Below are 24,068 nucleotides of genomic sequence, written 5' to 3' on the forward strand. Positions count from 1 at the left end.
ATTCTTTTTTCCCAGGATCCCCTTTTCCAATATATCTTCCAAAAAGATCCCAAAATAATCTTCATAAGGCACAACCTTATGTTACTTCCCTATTAAAATGCCCCTCATGACTCCCTATTTCAAGATAAATTACAAAACTCTTAAATCTGGTATTTAAAATTCTCTATAAAATGCCTCTGACCTATCTCTTCAAATTTATTTTCCTACTGCTCCCCTTTGCATTCAATCACACTGCTTCCCAAATTCTATACTACATTGCATGACTCCATGCATTAGTGCTTATTGTCTAAAGGATATTTCTTTATTATGTCCATCTTCCAAAATCATATCATCTTTCAGAGTTCAACTCAAGTGCCATATCCTCTCTGAAGCTTTCCTCATCCTCCCATCTTTCTAGTGCTTTCTTCTTCTTCAAATTACCTCATATTATACTTATTTGAGTTCATATTATATCCATTCAATATACTATAAGTTCCTTGATGACAAGGATAGCCTCATTTTTGTCTTTGCATCAACTTATCTTAGCACAATATCTTCCATATAGCAAGAGCCTAATAAATATTTATCAAATTAAATTTGCATTCTACATAGTATGTTCTAATATTACATGTTCTAACATTCTGTGTTCTAAGTTCCTTTCCAGTAACTGACACTTTATGAATTTACATATATTTAGAATGGCTCATTATATGAAATTTATTATTAACAAATGTATTAGCAGCTATTAGTTCTTGTTCCCATTCTTATTAAAGGCTAACAGAAAGGTTTAATATCTAAGAAATTAAGACTGAAGCTACCTTATAGCATTTAACTTTTTTCACATTGCATCTATTCCATCAAATAAAAATTAGAATTATGCTTAAAAGGCAGTGAGCATAATGGAGGATATATTCATCGTTCAACATGAACAAAGTTGGTTTTTTTTTCTGAATTAATCACCAGATGGGGTTTCTTAAATAACACAACTCATAGTACTAAAAACATCATTCCACGTTTAGCTAACATGTTTCTTGACACTTTTACCTACCTTAATACTTCCCTGAATTCTTTTAGCTGGTTATCTGGGACTTCTGTTCTGATGGCTTCTAGCCACTCTGGCATGATGCATTCCCACACAGGCTGACTGATCACATTGTAGGGTATCAGGCAAAGAATGCGGTTGAGACCTTCCTTTAGCTGGGTCACAGTGCTGCAGGACTTGTCCCAGTACCCACCGACCTAAGGGGATTTCCAATGCCAAAGGGAGAAAGAGCATAATATACTTGTGATTATCATCTATAAGCATTTTCCCCTAAGAAGCTGAGCCCACTTCCAGGTCCAACATCTAGATATATTCAAGGCCTAAGCCAAAAAGCCTCCAAACTAGTACTTCCTCTGCAATACACCATACTCCTGGGTTGGGCTCCAAGTGTCCTATAAAGTAGGAGGATATTCTTTGTGTCTAGACCACTAATATTACAGCTAACAAGTCGCCACATGTGCATTTCCCTTATTTATTTGACCACAGACACAATGAGCTCTGAGCAAGGGAAGATGGCATACAAGAATGGTAGCTACAAAGCATTTCCCCCACTCTCCCACAAATTCATGCAATGTATATAGGAACAGTGGCACAAACTTAGAGCACAATGGCAGTTAGGCCCATGTGTAATGGATACATGCAGCCAAGGAAACTCCAGAACCTCAATGTCCTTTCTCTCCTCTTACAAGTCCTCACAATGCTCCCACTCTGGATACGAGGTCTCTGCTGATCAAGTTACTCAGCACCTCCTAGGATCTGTTCCTCTAAGCCAGTGGTTCCCAACTTTTTTGGCCTACTGCCCCCTTTCCAGAAAAAATATTACTTAGCCTCCTGGAAATTAATTTTTTTTAATTTTAATAGCAATTAATAGAAAAGATAAATGCACCTGCGGCCATCACCACCCTCCTGGATCGCTGCAGCACCCACCAGGGGGCTATAGCGCCCACTTTAGGAATTACTGCTTTAAGGAATAAGACTATTGATTGCAAGGGCTGGTTCCCTCTTGAAATCATAGGGGTCTCTTTTCCAAGGTTCACATTCCTTAAAGTTCTTGCAGCCTATCTCAAGTGACTAAATGTTTCTCTATATCAATGTCTATCTAAACTGTGTGTTTCTGTTCCCACAACTAAGCCTCAAATGGTCTGAAAATGACTAGAATTTCTGAGTAGGATTTCTGCTGAATGAGGAGCTCTGCTGCTAAACTTTAAAGCTGGTGGCACAGAGGCATGGGGTAGAGGGGAAGAAAATGCCCTCCTCCCTGCCAAAAGGTGAAAAACTGAGGGCTCTTTTCCCAACTGCTGGCTCCTGGCTTACTTAGCTCCCTCTGAGTGACTAGATTATGTCTTTTAAGGGTGACACACACAAGGTGTTCCCAATTATTGTTTGTCCTTCTGATTCACCCAAGGAATTTGTTCATACTTCATAATAGATTACTGACAAGATCTCATGTTTACAGTTATTTTAACATCTCCTTAGTAGCCCCAGTTAAGTCCTGGGCTTTCAAGGGCTCACTCCTTTATATTTACACTCTAGTTAAATATCTTCTGCTCCCAAAAAAGCAACTGGAGTGCATTCCAGCAGACCATGGAACACAGTTCACAAGCAATCCAGAACTTAGCATTCTTCTACAAGGATACATGTCCACCACAGAGCATTGGGATTAGGGATTACACTAACTTCCAAATTAATGATTATATAATTTTAATAAGCAAACATCATTTTACAAATTTCTTATGTTACCCCTTGGCTTGGTACTTGCAAAGGCACCCAAGTAGAAGACAAAAAAGAAAAAGAAAAAGATCTGTCTTCCTCCTCAGAGGGAAGCCTATTTCACAGAAAACTTTGAAAATGTAAAGTCACCTCCCCAGAAGCATTAGATCTACTGTCACTTGGCCTTCACATAAGAAATCATACTGCTTTGTCTTTGTTCTTAGATAATAACACAGAACTTCCTAAGGAAGCTTTGGGGGTGGGGAATTTGTCTTCCTCCTCTCCCACAAAAAGATCCTCTTTGCTCTAGATCCACATCTTCAGCCTAGATTCAGTATTTGGAATTAAAACAGAGAGCACACCCAATCTCTTCATAGTCTTTTGCAACACATCAGGAATCCAATTAGAATGTAAACTTAGCCCTCACTAGAGCAAGTAAATTAAAGAAAATAAATTTTAAAAACCCCAAAGAGTGAGGGGTTCCCAAAAAAAGAAATTAAAAACTTGGAAATGAAGACTCAGGAATTTTATGCCAACAAGCTAAGAACTGCAATCCATAAGGATCTAAGAGAATTCATCTGAACTTATTTCATAACAATAATAATAAAAAACTAATTTGTAATTACATTTTAAGGTTTATAAAGTATTATGTATATATACAAATATGTATATATATGTACATATATAATTTCATTTTAGCTTCACAATAACCTTAAGAGATAGGTGCTATCATTATCCTGATTTTACAAATGAAGAAACTGAAGCTGATAGAGGTTAAGTGACTTCTCTAGGGTTACATACCTAGTAAAGTGTCTGAGGCAGGATCTGAACTCAAGTCTTCCTAACCCCAAGTTCAGAGCTCTATCCATTGTGCCACCTAGCAATAGTTGCAATCTAAGGCAAGCAGTAAAAATCTGGTCAAAAGTTAGTTTTTCTTGTAAATGAATGTAAATTTCTGGTGTTCTCTAAGAAAATTGCTAACCACCTGAATTCTAGTGTTTATCCATAGTGTTTATAAGTTGCCATACTCACAGTACCACACAGCAATGCAATACATACCAGGGCATAAACATTAAACCATTAAAAAGCTGTATCAAAACAACTGGTCTGATATGAAAAAAAAATACACCAAAAACTGATTGTCTAATTGAAGTTCAAAAGATAAGAAGAAAAACTATTCATTTTTCTCTTGTCCATCAATCAAGGAAAGTCTCAAATGGAGAATCACTTCCATTGAGTTCCCGCCAAGGTATAGAAGACCCAAATATTTCCCTGATGAAGCCTAGTATAACATCCCCTCTAGACTACTCCCCCAGTTAACACTCACACTTGTGGGTTGAGTCCCCAGAGTGTGGCTGCTGCCTTGGAATTTAAGGATCAGGCCCTTAACACTATGGATCATCAGCTTCCACCAGTGTGTTTTTCCTTAACAATCAGCCAGTAGATACAACTAGCTCTTAGTAAAAGCATTGACTAAGACAGTAAAGTAATTACAGGAACTACCAAACATTTCCCCCATAAATCAGTGGCACATTCTACCACCCAGAGAAGAATGGGCACAAACTCAAGAGTAGTGAGGAATACATATAGAGAACACATGTAGCCAAGGCAAATCTCAACTCTAAAACCATAGGAACTTGATGTGCTTTCTCCCCCTCCAAAGTTCTCATAAAGCTCCCCTTTGGACACAGTGTTTCTGATGGTTTGAATGCTCATCTAAGCTCCCAGGAACTTCTCTTTTATGTAGCTCAGCTATCAACTGTCTCTCTTATGAATCCACAGATGTCTCTCTTTTTTGCTGCCAAAGTTCACCTCCTTGAAGCTGCTTCTATCCTCAAATGACTGCCCCTCTGTATCTGTTTCTGTCTGAAGTGTGTCTGCTCCATCAGTTGGTCCTTGAACTCTCTCAAACTGACTCTCGAAATACTAGATGAGGTGTCTCCTCTGGCTGAGTTGCTCAGCTGCTAGATGCCATGGTCAACGGCCAGAGGGGAGAGGAGAAAAAAATCCCCTTTGAGGAAGGCAGAATATTTTAGTTTAAAATTAATAAGTGATTGTTTAGCCAATAGAATTAATTGACTATTTTGATACTGTTTAGATATCATAGCTAAAAATTGAATGTTGAATAGCTGTTTATTGCACGTAGCAGAAAGAAAAATTATGAATTTAAGATTCACTTTTAACTCTAGAAACTAGGCTTATAAGTGATTATTTAGTGTCATGTAGACTGAATCCCTAAACTAGACCCTCCTCTCCAAAAAGTGAAGAATTGGAGATTCTACCCCAATCTGTTGCTCCTACCTAAACAGCCTCTGATTTGATCTTGTCTTTTAAGAGACACATGAGTCTGTTCTCAATTACTGTTTGTCTGAAGACACTGCCTCCTTCTGACTCACTCATGGGACTTGTTCACACCAAACCTGTCCTTTTTAATAGTCCCTTTTTTGTGATAAGGTCCTAGGAAAAATTTATAAGTATCATCCAACTTCAAGATCTATTTAAGCTGTAAAAAGGAAAATGTAACTTACATTAATAGCTATGTGAACAGGCAGAAGCATAACAGCATTTGAGGTTCTTAATTATATCTCATATTCTTTGGCCAATTTAGGTTTGGAAAGCATTTTTCTCTCAAAAGCCCTATGAATTAAACAACATAAAATTTATTTCCCTTACTTTATAGATGAGAAATTGGATTTTTATACAAGTTAAATGACTAGCTAAAGGTCACACAGCTAACAATCACAACAAATAATTTAAGCATCTACAACATGCAAGGCACCTTATTAGACAATGGGAATATTAAGAAAAAAATTCTTTCCCTCAAGGTTTATAGTTCTGTTAGCATAAATATGAGTCAGAAAATGAACTCAGATCCATTGCTCTTACAACTACATGATGCTCTCCATTTGTTCCATCTCTATTTTAATATAAAAAATGGACAATGGAAACAACTCTGGAGTGGAAGCTCAGGAGAAATGAGTCTTATTCCTAGCTCTGTCACTTATCAACTATATAGTACTGGGCAAATTATTTCCCCTCTCTGGATCTCAGTTTCTGTATCTGTAAAGTCAGATAACTGAATCAAATTCCTCTAAGTTTCCCTTAATACTCTCTGAACTTATTTTCCAATGTAATCAGGCAACATTTATTGAGCATCTACTATGTGCCAGGTACTGCACTAAACACTGGAATTCTCACATGAATACATAAAAATAATCCCTAAAGATTTTAGACATGCCAGAAAGAACATACTATTATATTTTTATGACCTATATTCATATAAACATTTATTTATAAGCCCTCATATAAGAAATGTTATTAGTGGTTTAGCATATATAGATTTTTAGATAATGAAGCTTTCTCTATTTGAAGTATGCAAAGAAATAGTTGGTGTTTTCTACATGGTCACTCACAAAATTAGCAGGGCTATCAAATTATGGTATTTGAATGTAATGGAATATCATTAGATGATGAATAGGAAGAATTAGAGAAGTTGTATAGAATGAAGTAAGCAGAAATATACAAACATATACACATTGATTACAAAGCAAATGAAAAGGAAAAAACTCATCATTGTATAATTATAATGAGCAAGCTTATTCCAGAAGAAGAGTTGAGAAAAGAAATGAGATTTCCTTTTCTTTGCACAGGTAGGAGACTACAAGTATTGGATATTGTATATGCTGTTGGGCTCAAGTGATTAATTTATTAATTTTATTAAACTGTTTTTCTTCTTTTTTTATTCTTTGAGACAAGGAATGGCTTACAGGATAGAAGAGAAAGGAGGATGTTTATGAGTGAAAATAATATGGAAACAAAAGATAACAACAAAGATTTTTAACAAAATTTTAAAATGCAGAGTTTTTTCTAATACTACTTTAAGTTTGGTTCAGTTCCTGGATATAAAAAATGAGCCATATAGAGTACTTTTAAGCTAAAGATTAGACAATGCCTGGGAGAAACAAAAGAAAACAACTGACAAACTGAGTCAAGATTAAGTTTATTCTTTTATTGTTCACTTAAGCAAGGTTCTATTCTTTCATTATAAGTACCAGCACAGAAAGTATTGGCTGACCCTCAGTCCTTGATGTGAATTAAAACATGAAAAAAAATTAAATATTTAACATTTACTTTTAGGCCTCTGAGGAAGGTTTAATACTTTAATTCAAAATGAACAAATATGGATGCCCACCAACTGGGAAATGGCTAAAGAAGTTGTGGTATATGATTGTGATGGAATACCACTGTGCTATAAGAAATGATGAGCAGAATACATTCAGAAAAACCCATAAAGACTTATAAGAACTGATCCAAAGTGAAGTGAACAGAACCAGGAGAACATTGTACATGGTAACAGTAATATTGTACAATGATCTGTGAATGACTTCACTATTCTCAGCAATTCTACAAAGATATAAAACAGCTCTGAAGGGTTATGATGAAAAATGCTATTCACCACTAGGGAAAGAACTAACAGAGCCTTAATGCAGATCTGCAGATCGAAGTACGCTATTTTTTACTTTATTTTTCCCATGGTTTTTCTTCTTTGTTTTCTTTCACCACACAACTAACATGGAAATGTTTTTCATGACAGCAAATGTAGAATTTATATCAAATGATCTGAATTCTCAGCAGGGAGCAAAAGAGAATTTGGAACTCAAAAATTTTTAAGCAAATGATAAAAACTGTTTTGATATTTAAGGGGAAAAATAATCAGTCTTTACACTGTAAGTAAATCTAATTAGTTGGCTATGATGACTTTTGGCGGGGGATATCATGGCTAAATACTGAATGTTGGATGTTTATTGCCTATGGCAGTTAGAAAAAATAGTGAATTTGTTATAATTAGGATCCACCTTTTTCTCTAAAAATGAGACATCAAAATTATTATTTGGTATCAAATAGATTAAATGCCTGGATTTTCAGTGCAGTGATAGAACTTTGGAGCATCTTATACATATTGTCACAGATTAGCAAAGCTCACAATAATGATAGTAGTGTTTTTCACACAATCCCTTGAGAAATTAGGATGAAATTATAGCCTAGGTTCTTCTTGGCCATCTACCCACTTCCAGCTTATCATTCTAGGACAGAACACATCAAACCTTCGCCAGGGAAGCTTTCCTGAAGGAACAATAAATAAAAAGCATATGAGCATGGTTCATTTTTAAGAAATACTAGGAAGATTTCAGTTATATTAAATTTCATCTTTTATATAGATACTACTTAAGAATGAAACTAGAATGATAATGAGAAGACATAAATAGAAAATATCTGTAAAGAACTATAAATTAAGCACTTTTCTCCATCATTGATAGTGGAACCACTATATTTGTACTCTAACATCATAGTCTCCATTTCATGAGTATTTGGATAGAAATATCTCTAAAGAAAAAGAGAATGAGAAGTACAGCTAGACAAGATTACATACACACACAGAAGAGGTCCACACAAGAAGTGGCATCAATTGGGAAGCATTTGGTTACAATCTCAAGATAAATAAAATAAGTAAAGACATCAAACATTTGAATAAAAAAAATCTCAGACCTCATTATTACTCCCCAAAAAAAGTTGACAGAGACCATAAGTAACTTAAGATCCATGTGCTCACTTTCTCATCTCTACAAAATCTTGTGAGAATAATCTACAAACACATAGAGGGCATCTTTGATCGAGGTATGACAAGAGAACAGGCATACATTTTTCAAGCAATATTTTATAGCAGTCAATATCTTTACAATTTTACAAACTGACTGAAAAACATATACCATTTTTGCTTTTTGCTTGACTACCAAAAAAAAGTATTTAATTCCATGGAGCAAAATAGCATTTTAAAAGCTGTCATCTTTTCAAACACTTTAGAGACTTAGATGAGTTTTCATGGAAAAAAAAGTCAGATAATCTGTTAATACATAGGCAATAGGCCTTTAGCAAGGAACATTTTAACTCATACAAAAGAAACCTAAAGGTTTGAAGGAAGACACCAAGAAACAAAAGTATAAAAGTGAACAAGAGAAAGGGAAGAGGGTTTCATGGCAAAGGATGCCAAAAGACCTCAGAGACACCAGAAAGGAAAGGATATAACTAGAAATAAGTCACTAGGTACTTCTGTCATCTCTTTGGTACTATGTTCTTTATAGGCTAAGATTTGTAAAAAGGACAGAGGCCATCAAGGGTCTTTCAGAGGGTCAGCACTCAGCTTTGAAACAGATTCCATGAAACTGATAGACAAGCCAAGGATGTTATAGAGAGAAAACAAGTTCTCTCGCAGATCTGCTTGGTTAGTTTCCTATCTTTGATGTCACAGGCATGAAAAACTAGGATTTAGCCAGAGAAGCCCTGGATATACAAGGAAGAAGCACAGAAGTTTCCAGAATGGAATTTGGAAGTTTCCCAAAAAGGACAGGGTAGAAGTATTAGGTAAGAAATGGAGGCAAGGTAAGAACTGCCTTATGAAACCTGAAAGAAATCCAAAAATCAGATTGTTTTATTATTATCATAGACTGTCCTCCAAAATGTCTCTTCTATGCATATTTTTAATTGTATGAGATTCTTTGAAAAATATAAAGATCAAAAGGTTGAAAAATATAAGAGGTAATTATGTTTAATCTCTAAAACAGAAAGGCATATACTTGCCAAATGAATTTACTACTTACATAGAGTATATGCAACAGACAGTTAAAATAGAAGAGAGAGTTTCTATAAATGGTGAATCAATCTTAGTTTCGTTTAGTGATTTTCCCAAGTTTTTTAGATTGGTTTGCATAAGCCAAAAGGAAATTTTTCGAAATGGACCTTTGGGCCATGAGAATCTCTAATCAACAGGCACAACAGTTAATGTACTGAATCTTTTTTTAAAAACCCATCTTAGAAACAAGGGCTAGACAACTGGAGTGGGGGGGAGAAGGTTACACTCATAGAGCAGGGAGGTGTCAGAGGCCAGATTTGAATCCAGGACCTCCCAACTCTAGACCTGGCTCTCAATTCACTGAACCTCCTAGCTGCTCCCTAATGTAGTGAGTCTTGAAAATAAAATAGGAACTAATTCCTTTTGCTTCATACAGATGGTATATCTTCTGTTTTATTATTAAAGTGCCTTCTTTTACCCTACTTTTCAGCCTATACGTTGACTCAAATACTTACAAAGGTGAGATGTAAATATTTAAAATTTCAATGGAGCTATGATCTCAAAGACATTGGTGTTCCCTTCTCGCCAAGACAAATTACAAATTATTTACATGTTCTGATCCTATGTAATTCCTGCTCAAGTCATTCTACAAATCCCCTATGAGGAATCTCTCCAGTACACAATGCTATTCTCTATTTCTTTCAATATTTCTTGGATATTGACAACACAACACTCAAGCTGTCCATCCCTCACACTCACTACACACATGACTTTCCACTGTCTTTTCTAGTCACACACATCTTTGTTGATACCTTTTGCACATAATCTTTGTTGGTAATACACTGCAGTTCATTTACTAGTGCCATGTATCTTTCCATTGCCTTTAGGTCCACCTATAGTTTTGAGTCTTCTGATATGGCAGTGTTCCACGATTTATAGCCACATAACCTCATCAGAATACTAATACTAAAAATATTGGCCTTTACAGGACAAAGTAATTTGAGATTTCACAAATGTGATCCAAATCACTCTCCTCCTATCTACTTCTGGGGCCAGCATTGTTCATCAATAGCAATTCTCCCAACACTAATTTATTAATTCAATCTGTTTCCCATCCAATCACACATTCTAATGGGGGTAATATATTCTTCAGTCACTTAGTTATTCCTTTTGAGATAATAGAACTTTCCTTCAGAAGCTCTAGGTATCATGTTCTATAGCATTCTGAGGCTACAAGTAATCCACATTTTTTTCTCTTTCCGCCCACAACAGAAAATTAAAATATCTTTTAAATAAGTGAAGCAAGAACTGGAGTAGGGCTAAGTCAACTTAGATTCAATTTAAGAAAAGAAGAGTAATAGTTGATTAATAGTTTATATGAGGGCTATGAGGTAAGCTCAGAAGGTAGTAGGTAATTAATGACATGGGAAAACTTACTAGCTAAAAAAGAAAGGACAGGAAGGTATAAGGATTGTGGGGAGGAGAACAAATTACACTTATTGGGGAAAGGGAATAAGATTTCACTGAAAAGAAATTATAAGAGAGGAGAGGTTCTTGATACATATACTAGAATATACCTGGTCATATGAGAGATCATGGGTTATAAACGTAGAGAGTTGTCAATATATTTGGCCTAGAGCTTGAAGGGCTCTTGGGGGTCACCTAGTCCAAAGCTCTCATTTTGCAGCTGAGGAAACTGAGGCCCTGAGAAGTTAATTGGCTTGCCCAAAGATGCTCTGGTAAGAAGCACTTGCTGTGGAGAAGATAAAAGGGATTGTATCAACTGAATTAGAAATCTGAAAATGTAGAGCATATTGTGAACATAAGAAAGCTACTACTTGACCAGTAGAACCAGGGCAAAGGTCATCAGAAAGGAGGCATTTATTGGTGAAAACAGTAAAAGGTACAAACAGGCTAAGGAAGCATTTTTATTTAATAATAATAATAAGCTGTTTGAGTCAGAACTTTAAAAAATCCCAACATACTAAATTGACTAATGAAATTTAACAAGCTAAGTAACTGAATGATTGACTACAAGCTTAATATGAGTAAACATTTTGATACAGCTGCAAAAAAGTGAAAAAAAAAACTTTGGCTGCATAAGAAAGGCATTATTATATAGGAAGGACAAAGGTGGAGGTTTAACTGCACTCTACCCCAGTTAAACTACATCTGGAGTACTTTGTTTAATGCTAGGTACTATAATAAAAGGACATTGAGAAACTAGATGGAGTCCAGAGCAGGCCAACCAGGAAAGTATCTAAAGAACATAACACATACAGAATGGGGTTATTTGTCCCAGAGATAAATTAGGAGGAAATTTGCAGACTGTTTTGAAATATCACATGGGAGAGGGATTTGACTCATTCGGCTTGGCCTAAAAGGGCAGAACTAGCAGCAGTAGGGAGTTCCCCTGTACTCAGTAGTTTTGCCCCACCCCATCTCCTATTTTGGCCTCGATGACAACTGAGGACCCTTTCACCTCTAATCTTTTCTGACCATCTTCAGTTTGGGGAACCAAATTTTCAAAGGATCATTGGCAAGCATATCCAGAACAGGGAGAGCAAAATTGTGAAGGGCTAAAATCACATTATATAATAAAGGTTGAAGAATTGGTAATGTTTGCCCTAGAAAAGACAAAATTTATGAAGGACATGACTATAGTTTTCATGTATTCAGAAGGTTTTTATGTGGAAGGGGGATTAAGTTTATTTTGCTTAGCCCAAAGAGAATTATGATCACTTGGTAGAAATTAGGGGAAGGCAGATTCTAAAAGAACTTTCTAAAAAGAACTGTTAGAACAGCTTAATCTATAAGATTATAATTTCCCAATCAGAGGAAGTCTTCAAATGAATGCTTGAAAATAAATAGGGTAGAGATGTAATCAAGTATTTATACTTCAATTTGGATTCATTAACTTCTGAAGTTACATTTAACTTTAGGATTATTTGAATTTAAGAAAAATCCCTAGAAAAAAGATATCTAAAAAAATGTCTTTTTTTTTTCATGTATTTTAGCTAAATCCTGATCTTGGTAGTTGCTACCTCTCTAGTTTGGTCATAAGCAGCACTATATAGAAAATTGTGGTCCTCCCTAAAGATCAAAGTCCTTTGTCCCCAAAGGTATGCAAAATGGGTATCTACCTACTCTGCTCTTTATTTGAAGTCCTAAAGTTTGTAAGGGGAAAAGAAGTAGAACTCAAAGAAAATCCTAATGGCAAGCTCTAAGGGAGTAAGCATGTCAGTAGTGTGATACCAGCAATTGCAGAGGAGGTGATGGGTTGGCAGTGTCTGGCTTTGAATTCCTTGAAATTCACCTACTTTCCCAAACCAACATTTCAAATCTCCAAACCTATCCATATGTCCCTGACTCAACAGCATCCTGAAAAAGCTTGAGTTTGAGTACTAACGATTGAGGGATATTTCTATTTTTATAAGAAACAACCAATAATTTTAAGAAATGGCAATATCCCTGACTAGCTTCAGCAGTTTTATGAATTATCTTACATTCTCCCCTTCCTCCTCATGCAAAAAATATGTTTTGCCATAAAATCAATGTATACCACTGCAAATGTCATTACCAAACTCATGGCACAGAGAAAAGAATAGCTGAATAGTCAGAAAGACTTGGGTTCAAATTCCACTTCCAACATTTACTACCTGGGTGACATGAGGAAATCACTTAAATAGACTGTCTCAGTTTCCTCATTTTTACAGCAGGGTACCTATAGTACCAATCTTATAGACCTCATGTAAAGCTCAGATAAGATACTATACTATTAAATGCTTTGCAAACCTTCAAGCACTATATAACTATAAGTTGTAATTATTATTATTCCCTGGCATAAAAATAATTAAAGAGAGGTCTATCTGATGGAAAAGTTAATGGTAGAGTTTTGGTCTTGAACCACAGTCTCTTTTCATATCCAATGAAAGTTATGGGTTTCTCTTCTTACCCTGGCAAATTCCATCGGTTTGGGAAGCAGGCACATGACCATGACATCAAAGCGAACATCACACACGGTCTTCAACCACTTGGTGACAAACTGAGGTTTCAGCTTTTCCACTAAGCTTCCGACTTCATCATCCATCATGTAAGCTGTGGAGTGGAACCACTGAAAGACCATGCTAACCAGTCTGGCTAAGCTTTCAGTAGGTGTATTCTCACTAGGGGTACAAAGACTCACCTGCAAAACATCAAACATGAACCCAAAGTCAGATACAATCAATCAACATATACTTACTATTACATTTAAATTCAAGGGAGTAAATATATGTCTCTGATGATACTTAGAATAGTCAATTCCAAAGGACTAATGATAATAATAATAATAATAATAATAATAATAATAATAATAATTCACCCTTATATAGTGCTTTAAGGTTTACAAAGTACTTTTCTAAGTGTGATTTTGTCATTTTAAAAAATTATTCTGTATTATGTGAGGACATTGTCAGAATCCCAACCAAGGCTCCTTTAATAACTCCCAACCTCATCCCAAGAACATTGGAAAAGATCCCACTCCTAACCCTGATAAGAGGCTCCCAGCCCTAAACTCTTCCTAAAGATTTCCCATATCCCATCGAGACTTCCTAGGATAGCTATGTTCCTATAAGGCAAGGGTTCTTAACCTTTTTGTGTCGCAAACTCCTTTGGCAATCTGGTGAAAATCATTGGACCTCTATTCAGAATAATGTCTTTAAATGCACAAAATAAAATACATAGGATCATAAAAGAAATCAACTATAATTGAAATACATTTACTGAAATATTTTCCTATTCAAGTTCATGGATCCCCTAACATATATCCATGGAACCCCCTGTGGATCTGTGGACTCTAGATTAAGAATTCCTGCTTTAAAGCCTGGTCAGATTGTGCCTTCCCAAAACAGGGCTATTCCTGAAAATCCTGAGTTATCCATCAAAAAGGAGCGCCTTACAGAACAAGTCCTTGGCACAAAGTAATCACTTTAATGAAGGCCTACTAACTAACGTACTAACCCTTCTAGAAATGACATTAGTCATTGTTTCTGAGACTTGCTATATTCTTCTTTATTGCTATATGCCTTCTTTCAAGGCAATGAGTCGATCAGACTATACTTATATGGAAAGTATATGGATATATTGGCCTATATCCAACAGTACAAGTATATGCCAAGCTATAGGATCTACCTTCAATTTCATAGAAATAAAATTCTTGGGACATAATGCCATAACTGGTTCAAATATTTATTAAGCCCTTACCTTCCATCTTAGAATGTATGTGTATTGGTTCCAAGGCAGAAGAGTGGTAAGGGCTAGGTAATGAGGGTTTAAGTGACTTGCCCAGAGTCACACAGCTAGGAAGTGCCTGAGGTCAGATTTGAACCCAGGACCTCCCATCTCTGGGCCTGGCTCTGAATTCACTGAGACACCACCTGCTCCAATATTGGCTTGAATATGATACTTTTTCTCCAAATCTGACTTATATAAAACCATAATGTATCTTATAATTACTGTAATATTTCATAGTATATCCACATATTTTCCCTTTTAAATAAGTTATATTTACGAAAACAAGGTTAGGATTGAAAGAGGAGTGGGGGGATAGGAGGAGCAAACAAATTATATGTATTCAAACAAAATGTTCTCTCTTTGAGGCATCCAAAGGAGATTCTTACAATGTCAATGCTATTCTCAGCTAGCTAACCTGCCTAAGAATAGACATTAATATCTGAGGCCGTTGCCATTTATTGGTTCATGCCACACTTTTCCACCCTAACTACAGCACTAATCAAACTTCTTCAGAAGAACCAGTCCTTCCCATAGTCACCTAATGTCCATCAGGCCTTTGGAGGTCTGAAGCAATGCTTTTACTTTTGCTCCAAACTTGGTTCTACTCAGCACTTCAGTGACACTTCACAATGAAGGCAGAAGCTTCAAAAAATCATGATGGTAGTATTAGTCCAGCCCAGCTCAGGAACACCACTATTCTAGACTTGAGCACACAACACTTCCCACAAGCTAACCTACCTCCAAAGAACAATGCATTAAAGATCATCATTTTAAACTTGGCAGTATGTGTCCAAAGCGGGGAGCTAGTACAATACGTATACCACTGAAATTTGGAGCATCTCCAAATAGTTTCAACCAGTGTCAGCATTATATCAGCTGGTTTCCTTTTAAGGAGGTCTGGAGATTAGTTCTTGAGATCATTATTGATTTCTATTGCTTGCTGGTTAAGTCATAAAAGGACCAGGGGCTCCTGGAAATGGATGTCAGAGGTTTTAGGGGAATTGTCATTGCCTTATAGGAGCATCTTTCTGACTTAACATAGTTAATTGCCATAATGAATATGGAATCAAAGAGGAGTAGCCATTTTATATAAATAGTATTTTTTAACCTTAGAAATGATATCATTTTTTATCTTTTGTTACCAGTACAGTTGTCTTTATTGCATTTCATTGTCTATTGCATTCTCATTCCATGCCTGAATAAATAAACTGGCTTTATTTAGGACTCCTGTTCAAGAACAGCCCCATTTTCTGATCACTTTTCACTTGATTTAACTTCAAGATTAATTACAATCATTGTATTTTGAGTCAGAGGACCTCATCCAAATCCTAGCTATTATTTACTGCCTATGTGAGCTTGAACATGAAAATCACTTCATCCTTTGGAGCCTAAATTTTGTCATCCACAAAATTAAGGAGTTAGCTTACATAATCCTATGGTCCTAAAAGGTCTTTGCTTTTTTGTGCAAGTCTGAAAACCTGACTCTGACTAAAATAGCTAGGTAAAAATAGGAGCTCATTTTAAAATTTTTTCAGTTTTCAAAGTACAATCCGGTGAGATAGGTTAAATAAATATTATACTGTTACAAATTAGGAAACTGACTCAAAGAGATTAAATGGCTTGCCCAAAGTCACACTACTAATAATGAGGAAGCATAAATCTAATTGACTCATGACTCAAATACAGTATTCATTCAGCTTCCTCAATTCAATTCTATTCAATAAGAGCCTAGTAAGTGGCATACTGCCTGATATGGCTGATGCACTGTGCAGTCACTGGAGATGCAAAGATAAAAATGACAATCTATCTGCCCTCAAGGACTTTACATTTACCATCACTGGGTTGTTGTAACTAGAACTTTTACATAACTTAAGTCCAGCTACATCTTATGATTCTCATCCAGGAGCAAAGGCAATAATAACAACTACATACCCCAACATAGCCTTATCTTCAGAAGTCTCCTATTGAAGAGGGATATTTTATAGTTCTGCTACAATTGGCATCTATAGCTTCACATCTATCTCAACACAAGAATTCTTAACCTGGGACCTTTCAACTTATTTTATTTTTTCAATAGTTTGATATTTGATCATTTTTAGTATCTTAATATATTTCATTTGTTTTGTTTTATACATTTAAAAAACATTCCAAAAAGAGGTCCACAGGCTTCACCAGACTGCCAAAAGGGGCTCTGACACAAAAAAAGTTACAACCCCAATGTTCTACAATCAGAATCAGACAGCAAAGATTATGATGCCTTGACCTCTGACCCTTCAACTCTAGTTGGGATCTTAAGTTCTGTGATTTGAGATCTCTAGCGATTCCAAGTATGGGAAGATATACATCCCTACATCCCTTTGGTTTTTCCAGTTTTATATGTTAGGCAGAACTCTTCTGAATCACTCTGAATTTTGAGAAGGAAGATATCTATGTCCTCAGAACTGCGCTGGCTCCCTTAAAGAAAACCTCTAAATATTTAATGGCTAGAATTTAACAAACATTGTTTCATTTGACCCCCACAACAACCCTTAGAGATAGGTGTTATCATTATCCCTATTTTACAAATGAGGAAATTGAGGCAGAAAGAGATTAAATGACTTGTTTGAAGTCACAGTGCTAACAGATGCCAAAGACTGGATTTGAACTCTTCTTCCTGTGGAAGTGTACAGGACACTATCTACTGAGACATCCAGACATCCCCATATATATCTGTTATAGTCTAGCTGCTCTTCCCATTTTGGGGAGCTGTGATATTGAGTCCAAATGTGGAATCTCCATAATGGGGAAAAGATCAATTACAGAAATCTTTATGGATTTTTTCTATTTTTTATGCTGCTCTTGTTTCAGTAAATTTGTTTTTCCCTGCTTATCATAATATTGCTCATAATCTCCCACCACCCCTCTTTGTAAGATAATACAAACAAATATTCCAAAACAGTGTTTCTACTAGCTAACACTCTTTCATTCAGGCAAATTTCCTTCACTTTCTTCACTTTGGCAACCAATTTATATTGACAAAATTACCTCAGCAAATGGAGATCTTTGGTGGTGATGTTTATTTTAACCTTTTTTGGTATTAACAGTTTGGTAAAATAGGTCAGGTAGGAATTACTCTACCTGGAGACTTTCCCTTCCACTTTTGAAATTCTGAATTCCAATTTAATATTTCTTTTTATTTTTGCTCAAACAAGGTTGTTATAAGGATCAAATTAGATAATGTATGTAAAATGCTTTCTAAACTTTAAAGCTGTAAAAATGCAAGGGCTATTATTAATGGTAATAATTAATAATAATACAGTAATCTGACTATATACAAATTGTAAATTTGGAGATTATTCCCATACTGGTAACCAATCATTTCCTCACTATTATATTCTAATTGGTTTCTTTTAGGTCAAGGTAGGTGGTACAGTGAATAGAGCGCCAGGCCTGGAGTCAGAAACACTGGCTTAAAAATCTGGCTCAGAAGCTTACTAGGAACCCTGAGCAAGTCACTTAACCCTGTTTGCCTTGGTTTTGTAATCTATAAAATGATCTAGAGAAGGAAATGGCAAACTATACTAGTATCTTTGCTAAGAAAACCCCAAATTAGGTAAGGAAGAGTCCAACTGAAACGGCTGAACAACAACAGATTCAGTATTCACCATGTCTAGAATTTCCCAATTTCTTCATTATGAATTTCTTGAACTATTTATTCAAGATATATAGGCATGAAGTTTCAGTATATTTTATAATGGTTTGGCCAGTCTTTCTCATAAATCATGTTTTTCAATATATTTTCTCACTTATCCCCTCTTACAGTGATGGGAAACCTATGGCATGCGTGCCAAAGATGGCACACAGAGCCCTCAATAAAATGCCTGTAGTCGCCTGCCAATGTTCATTACTAGAAGGCCAGAGGGACTCAGGACAAAGCTGTTCCCCTCCCCCTCTCCATGCACCTGAAGATATTCCTCACTTCCCTTTCTCCTCTGCCCAGAAGGCAATGGGAGTGCTTCCTCCCTCCCCTATCTATAGTAAGATGCTGGGGGTGGGGGGCCTCATATGCTGTGTGAGGTTGTAGGGCAGACTAGCAGCCTGTTAAGTCTGTGCTGAAGATGATTCTGGGGGTGGAGTTGGAGAGGAGCTAGGTTTGAGGGGAGGATAACTCACAGCAAGCCACATAGCTGGAGGGGAGCAGAACACTGGAGCCACTCTCCTCCTTCTCACCATGTGTGCCTCTCATTACCTGCCCCTCTGCCCAGCAACCCAATGGGAGCACTTCCTCCCTCCCCTGTCTGGGTTAAGGGGTGGAGGGGGTGCAGATTGAGAAGGAACAGGGTACAGCACTCAGGTCTCTGAAAGGTTTGCCATCATTGCCCTATTATATACCGTGTTGTCTACCATTGTATTGAGGAAATTGTTATTATTAATATACAGGTTAATTTAATTCTGAAAGGTCTTATTGAATTCTTCATAGAATTTCTCTACTTTCTCATCCTCTGCAACTAACACTGACACATAATATCCCAGTTTTTTTTAGGGTGGTCTTTTTGAAAATGCTTAACATGATTACTTCAATATGAGATAACTGAGTATCCCATGAAATAATGTTTATTCATCTTGCCTTTGAATGCACAACAAAACCAACTCTGCCAATTCCTTAATCGTTTCTCCAAGTTGTACCTCATAGCCTTCCATCTATCTGGTTGCTATTTCTTTTTTGTCTTATGATTTCATTTATAAAGAAAATATTATGAATGATACTAACTTTCTCCAGTAGACTATCCACTGGTCACTGAAAAAGGATCTCATATCTAAAATACGAACAGCTAAATTCATGTTTATAGACTATCTAAAAACTGTGTGATTCTAACACCTCCCTCTTTTCTGATTAGCTCTTTGTTTACACTGGGTTTAAGTCCACTTGGATCCCCTTTCTTTTTCCAGAGAAAAGCTATTATCCCCAGTATCAATGTATATACCAAATACATCAGTGTATGTTGGCTGCTGTCCTCCTATAAATAACAAAAGTAAATTTTAAACTTTAATTTGGTAAATAATTTTAAAAGAATATGAATGATGTGAAAACACTACTAAATATTAAAAATGAGGTTGCAGAAACCTCAGCCTATGGATAATTATGCCATATTCACAACAGGATACCACTGTTAGGCAAGTCTTAGAAATTTGGGTATTTCTTGATTTAACAGTCTTCTTTAATCCCCTGTATTATTCCACGCCTACTCCCATGAAAAAAAGGATAGTGTCTCACTGCCTTCAAGGGTGAGTTAGGCCTCCTGGCTTCTATTTCCACCTGGGTAAGCAAAGGGATCATAATCCTTTTTTTTTCATTTCTGATCATTACAAACAAGAGAAGCATTTGTAATCTCAGGCAATTAAATATCTCAGTAAGGTTTGGTTATTTAAAATGTAGCTACAAGCAGCTGTGTAGCTCAGTGGATTGAGAATCAGGCCTAGAGACGGGAGGTCCTAGGTTCAAATCTGGCCTTCAGACACTTCCCAGCTGTGTGACCCTGGGCAGGTCACTTGACCTCCATTGCCCACCCTTACCACTTTTCCACCTAGGAGCCAATACACAGAAGTTAAGGGTTTAAAAAAATGTAGCTATAGATAGACTATTGCAAGGAGGATGTTTTTTAAGATCAGGAATTCTGGATATCAGGGCTATTCTCACCTCATCCCAAAATGAAAACTGTTTACATCCCCTATCTAAAGACCAAGATAGCAATAATAGTTCAAATACCTCTAACACTTTTAGTTTTTCAAAGTATTTTTCTCACAACAATCCTATGAAGCAGCCTATAATATTATCTCCATTTAACAGACAAGGAAACTGATACTCATGATTGAAGTGACTTCCCATACAAGTGCCTGAGCTGGGAATTGAGACTAGATCTTCTGATATAATATCTCATTTCTCCTATTGTACCATGACACCTTCCTAATATCATCCTATTAGGCAATAAAACTTGTGCTTGCCATGACCATCCAGACTGTATCTGTATTCTTTCTCCCACCCATGACACCTGATCAGCACTGGGTCTTTGAAACCTGACTATCACATACATCTCTGCAGAAATGCTGGGTTTAGTTCCCTGGGGCTACTCAGCCTGTTCAGAACTATTGTCGCTAAATCAACCACACTGCTGTCTGATCATTCATTAACAAGGCCAAATGGAATGATTTGATTATGCTGGAATCATATGTTGGGCCATGTGTAAAAACAGTCATCCCAAAAACCACGAACCCACCAAAAGGTCCCTAGGGCCTGAACTATCAAGAATATTTGCATGTAGATGAGTGTCAGGCCCTTGCCATTGCCTGTACTTTACCGAAACCATAAGTAAAACATTATATATCCTGGCAATGTCAATGTTTGGTTGTGTGCCAAGAAATACATACAACTTGTATCTTATGCTTATTTTTTTCCCTTTCCATTTTACTACATTACCAGCTAACATTGAAAAAATAATAATTTACAAGAATAAAATTCCTCATCCATGGAATATCAGAATGAGAAGTTCAGCGGAAAATAGTTTTAAAACAAAAAAGGTACACACATAGACCTATAGATATAGATATATATTCTTACTAAGAACCAAATTCCAAATTGGCTGAGCAGTCGTTGGTCATGTTTATCATCATCTTTGTTATCAAAGTCAGTATTATCCAAGGAGTGGTGGGAAGAAGAAAGCCCCATTTGTCTTCGTCGGTTTAGTTCATATTCCCTCTGCTCAGCATGAAACTCAGCTTCCTTTAGCAAGCTGTAAAAAAAAAAAAATTGGGTGAAAGTTTCATATCAAACAATCTAGAAACAAATGGCAAATAAAGAATTATGTGGGGATATCCACAAAACTTAAGTAATGGGTTACACCTCAGAGAACATTCTGGTACAATGGAAAGAGCAATAAACTTAGAGTTGGAGAATTTGAGTACAAATCTAGTTCTGTCACTAATACTGTGAATCCTGGAACAAACCACTTAACATTCCAAGAAGATGTTAGTTTCCTCATCTGTATAAAGATGGAAATTTAATTAAATAGTTTAGCATCCTTTTTAGCTCTCTATCTATAATTCTCTGATCCTATGGCCTTTCTTAACTTCAGGGTCTTCATCAGTAAAGCAAGGAGAATGGACTTGATTCTTTATAGGTTTCCTTCCAACTATAAATATAAGATATTGTAAAGTATAAATCTCACAGGATCCCAAACAAGTGGTCATTCAGCCTTACACTGAACACTTTCGGTGGAAGGGAACTAATTTCATTTGTGTTGCACAACATTCCTATTTTATAAACTGAAAAACTAAAACACAGAGAAGTGATTCCTGTCAAAGAACATAAGACAACCATTAGAATGAGAAAGGTTACACAAAAAACCCAGTTGTCTTTACCAGTTCTTTCTGAGATCTCAAAGTTTCCTTCCCATCTTTTAACTTTATAAATATTATAAATAGGCATAAGGCTACTGGGGGAGGTAGGAGGTTATTTTCAAAAAATAAGCTGGTTGAGAGTTGGAATGCTGAATAAATTTTCTGATATATGTAGTGAAAAAAAAAGTATTTGCATTTATTTATTACTTTTTTCACTTCCCCAGAAATATTACAATTAAAAGGCTCAAAACAGATAAATCTTATCAGACACAATCACTGCAAAAAGCTTGTGCATCAGTATCTACACATCCTTATTTGTAGAAAAGTCATCCAAGATGAAGGCTAGCAATTCTGTAATCTGTTACATTACCTAATCACAGCTTCCACTGTGCACACAAGCTCCTCGGCCCCACATTCTCGTGTGTTAATGGGGGGAGGTGATGTCTGGTACAGGTGGGTCTCTGCACTGGCTCCTGTTGCCCCAACTTCATTGCTATGGTGGTTTGAATGGCACCTTTTACAGTACCGGACTGGTCTGTTTCCATGGCGACCACAGCACCCTGCTGAGAAGCAGGTGACAACAGCCCTCCTCACATGAGAACTGCAGTTCTGAAATTAAAGAAATTTTTAAAATTAGATGACTAATGTAAATTTAACTAAAAATTGAAATAAATTGGAAATAAATGAATCAGGATTCTTGAAAAAGGAAACTGGTATTTGAAAGTAAGGCTATTATAACCAGTTAGGTTTCAGTAATGATTAAGTGATTCAAAATGTTTTCTATTGGCATAATAGAATCAAAAGGTCAAAAAGAAATGTTTTTAAACTCTAAATATCTTTAAAAAAAAACCCTTTAAATATCAACTGTGCTTTAAAGCCCTCTCTAAGCATAACTCAATAACTGAAAGAGGCATGAATCTTTTCCCCAAAAATCCACACCTCTTGTAACATTCCTGTTCCTGTTGAAGACTCTACCATCCCCTTCCAGTCACCTAGGTTTGAAACTTCCGTATCATTCCCTGACTCCTTAATATAATTCATCTAAATAGTCAAATCTTGTTATTTCTACTTTTACTATATTTTTGGCTTAAGTCCCCTTCTGTCCACTTACAGTTAGTTACCTCTCTGGCTCATCTGTCCTCACCTCTAGCATAGGGGCTTTAAATCAATTTTGTGTCTATATATTTTTACATATATCTGTATCGTCTCTATTAAACATGTTCACTTTTGTCTTTGCACCCTCGGTGCCTGGCATAGGGAAATAACCAAAACCTATTTATTCATGTCATCATTATTGGGGTTTCTTGCCCCTTTCTCCCAATACTACTTCTTCCATATTCTATGAGTAATGAAAAGGGGAAAACCACCACCCACAATCTAAAATTCATTTATCCACCAGTGTACTGCCTTCTGATAACATGTCTCTGCTCTGAGCCAGGCCCGACCATGTCGCACATCCAAGTCCCAGTTCGGGCCTCTACCGAAAGCCATTCTGACTGGGCCTCCAAGAGCCCAGAATCAACACCCCAACCTGGTGCTCGAAGCTTCCGAGCCTTGGGGTAAAATATTCGTCACGTGCGCGTTACTGGCCAGGGGGTTGTGGTTGGGGCGGGGCGCTGGAAACGCGCGTGCGCGTGCGCAATGCAGCCCTAATCCGTGTAGGAGCTCTCTGGCGGAGGGTGTTGAGACTCTCCCGTGTCTTCCTAGAGTGGAGTAACTTGGGACTGCCTGAAACTCCCGGAAGCGGACCCCCGGTCCCCGCCGTCCCCCCCGACCCCCCTAGTCATCCTAAAGCCAGGAGCATATGTCCTCGATTTTTCCTTCCCTCTCGTGTGTATTTTTTGTTTGCTCTTGGGGAAAAGAATATTAAAAACGACTACTTTGCAAAAGTGGAAGAGTGAGACCCCTGAGGACCAAGAATGGGAGTTAGTGGCAGAGGTTGCCCTCAACCCGAGCTCATGAGGCCAATACAGTCCCAAGGCTCCTCCTTGCCCCTCGGGAGGCAAAGTGCAGCAAGCCTAATACTTTACATGCTCCGAGGTTAACGTCCTGACTTCCCAT

At 36.7% G+C, this 24,068-nt stretch overlaps 1 protein-coding gene across 3 annotated transcripts in view; it reads right to left on the reverse strand.

Moving 5' to 3' along the window:
* UNC79 (unc-79 homolog, NALCN channel complex subunit) overlaps positions 1-24,068 on the reverse strand; it is a 310,022-nt gene that overhangs the window by 203,895 nt on the left and 82,059 nt on the right. For all 3 annotated transcript variants that reach the window (XM_044662137.1, XM_044662136.1, XM_044662138.1), the window contains exons 9-12: positions 22,378-22,616; positions 21,229-21,400; positions 13,315-13,545; positions 1,028-1,218 (exon numbers count right to left, since the gene is read on the reverse strand). In XM_044662137.1, the coding sequence (XP_044518072.1) occupies positions 1,028-1,218; positions 13,315-13,545; positions 21,229-21,400; positions 22,378-22,616 (833 nt within the window). The remainder of the gene's footprint in view (positions 1-1,027; positions 1,219-13,314; positions 13,546-21,228; positions 21,401-22,377; positions 22,617-24,068) is intronic.

Source organism: Gracilinanus agilis, chromosome 2, assembly GCF_016433145.1.
Source record: "Gracilinanus agilis isolate LMUSP501 chromosome 2, AgileGrace, whole genome shotgun sequence".
In the NCBI taxonomy this organism is placed as follows: Eukaryota; Metazoa; Chordata; class Mammalia; order Didelphimorphia; family Didelphidae; genus Gracilinanus; species Gracilinanus agilis.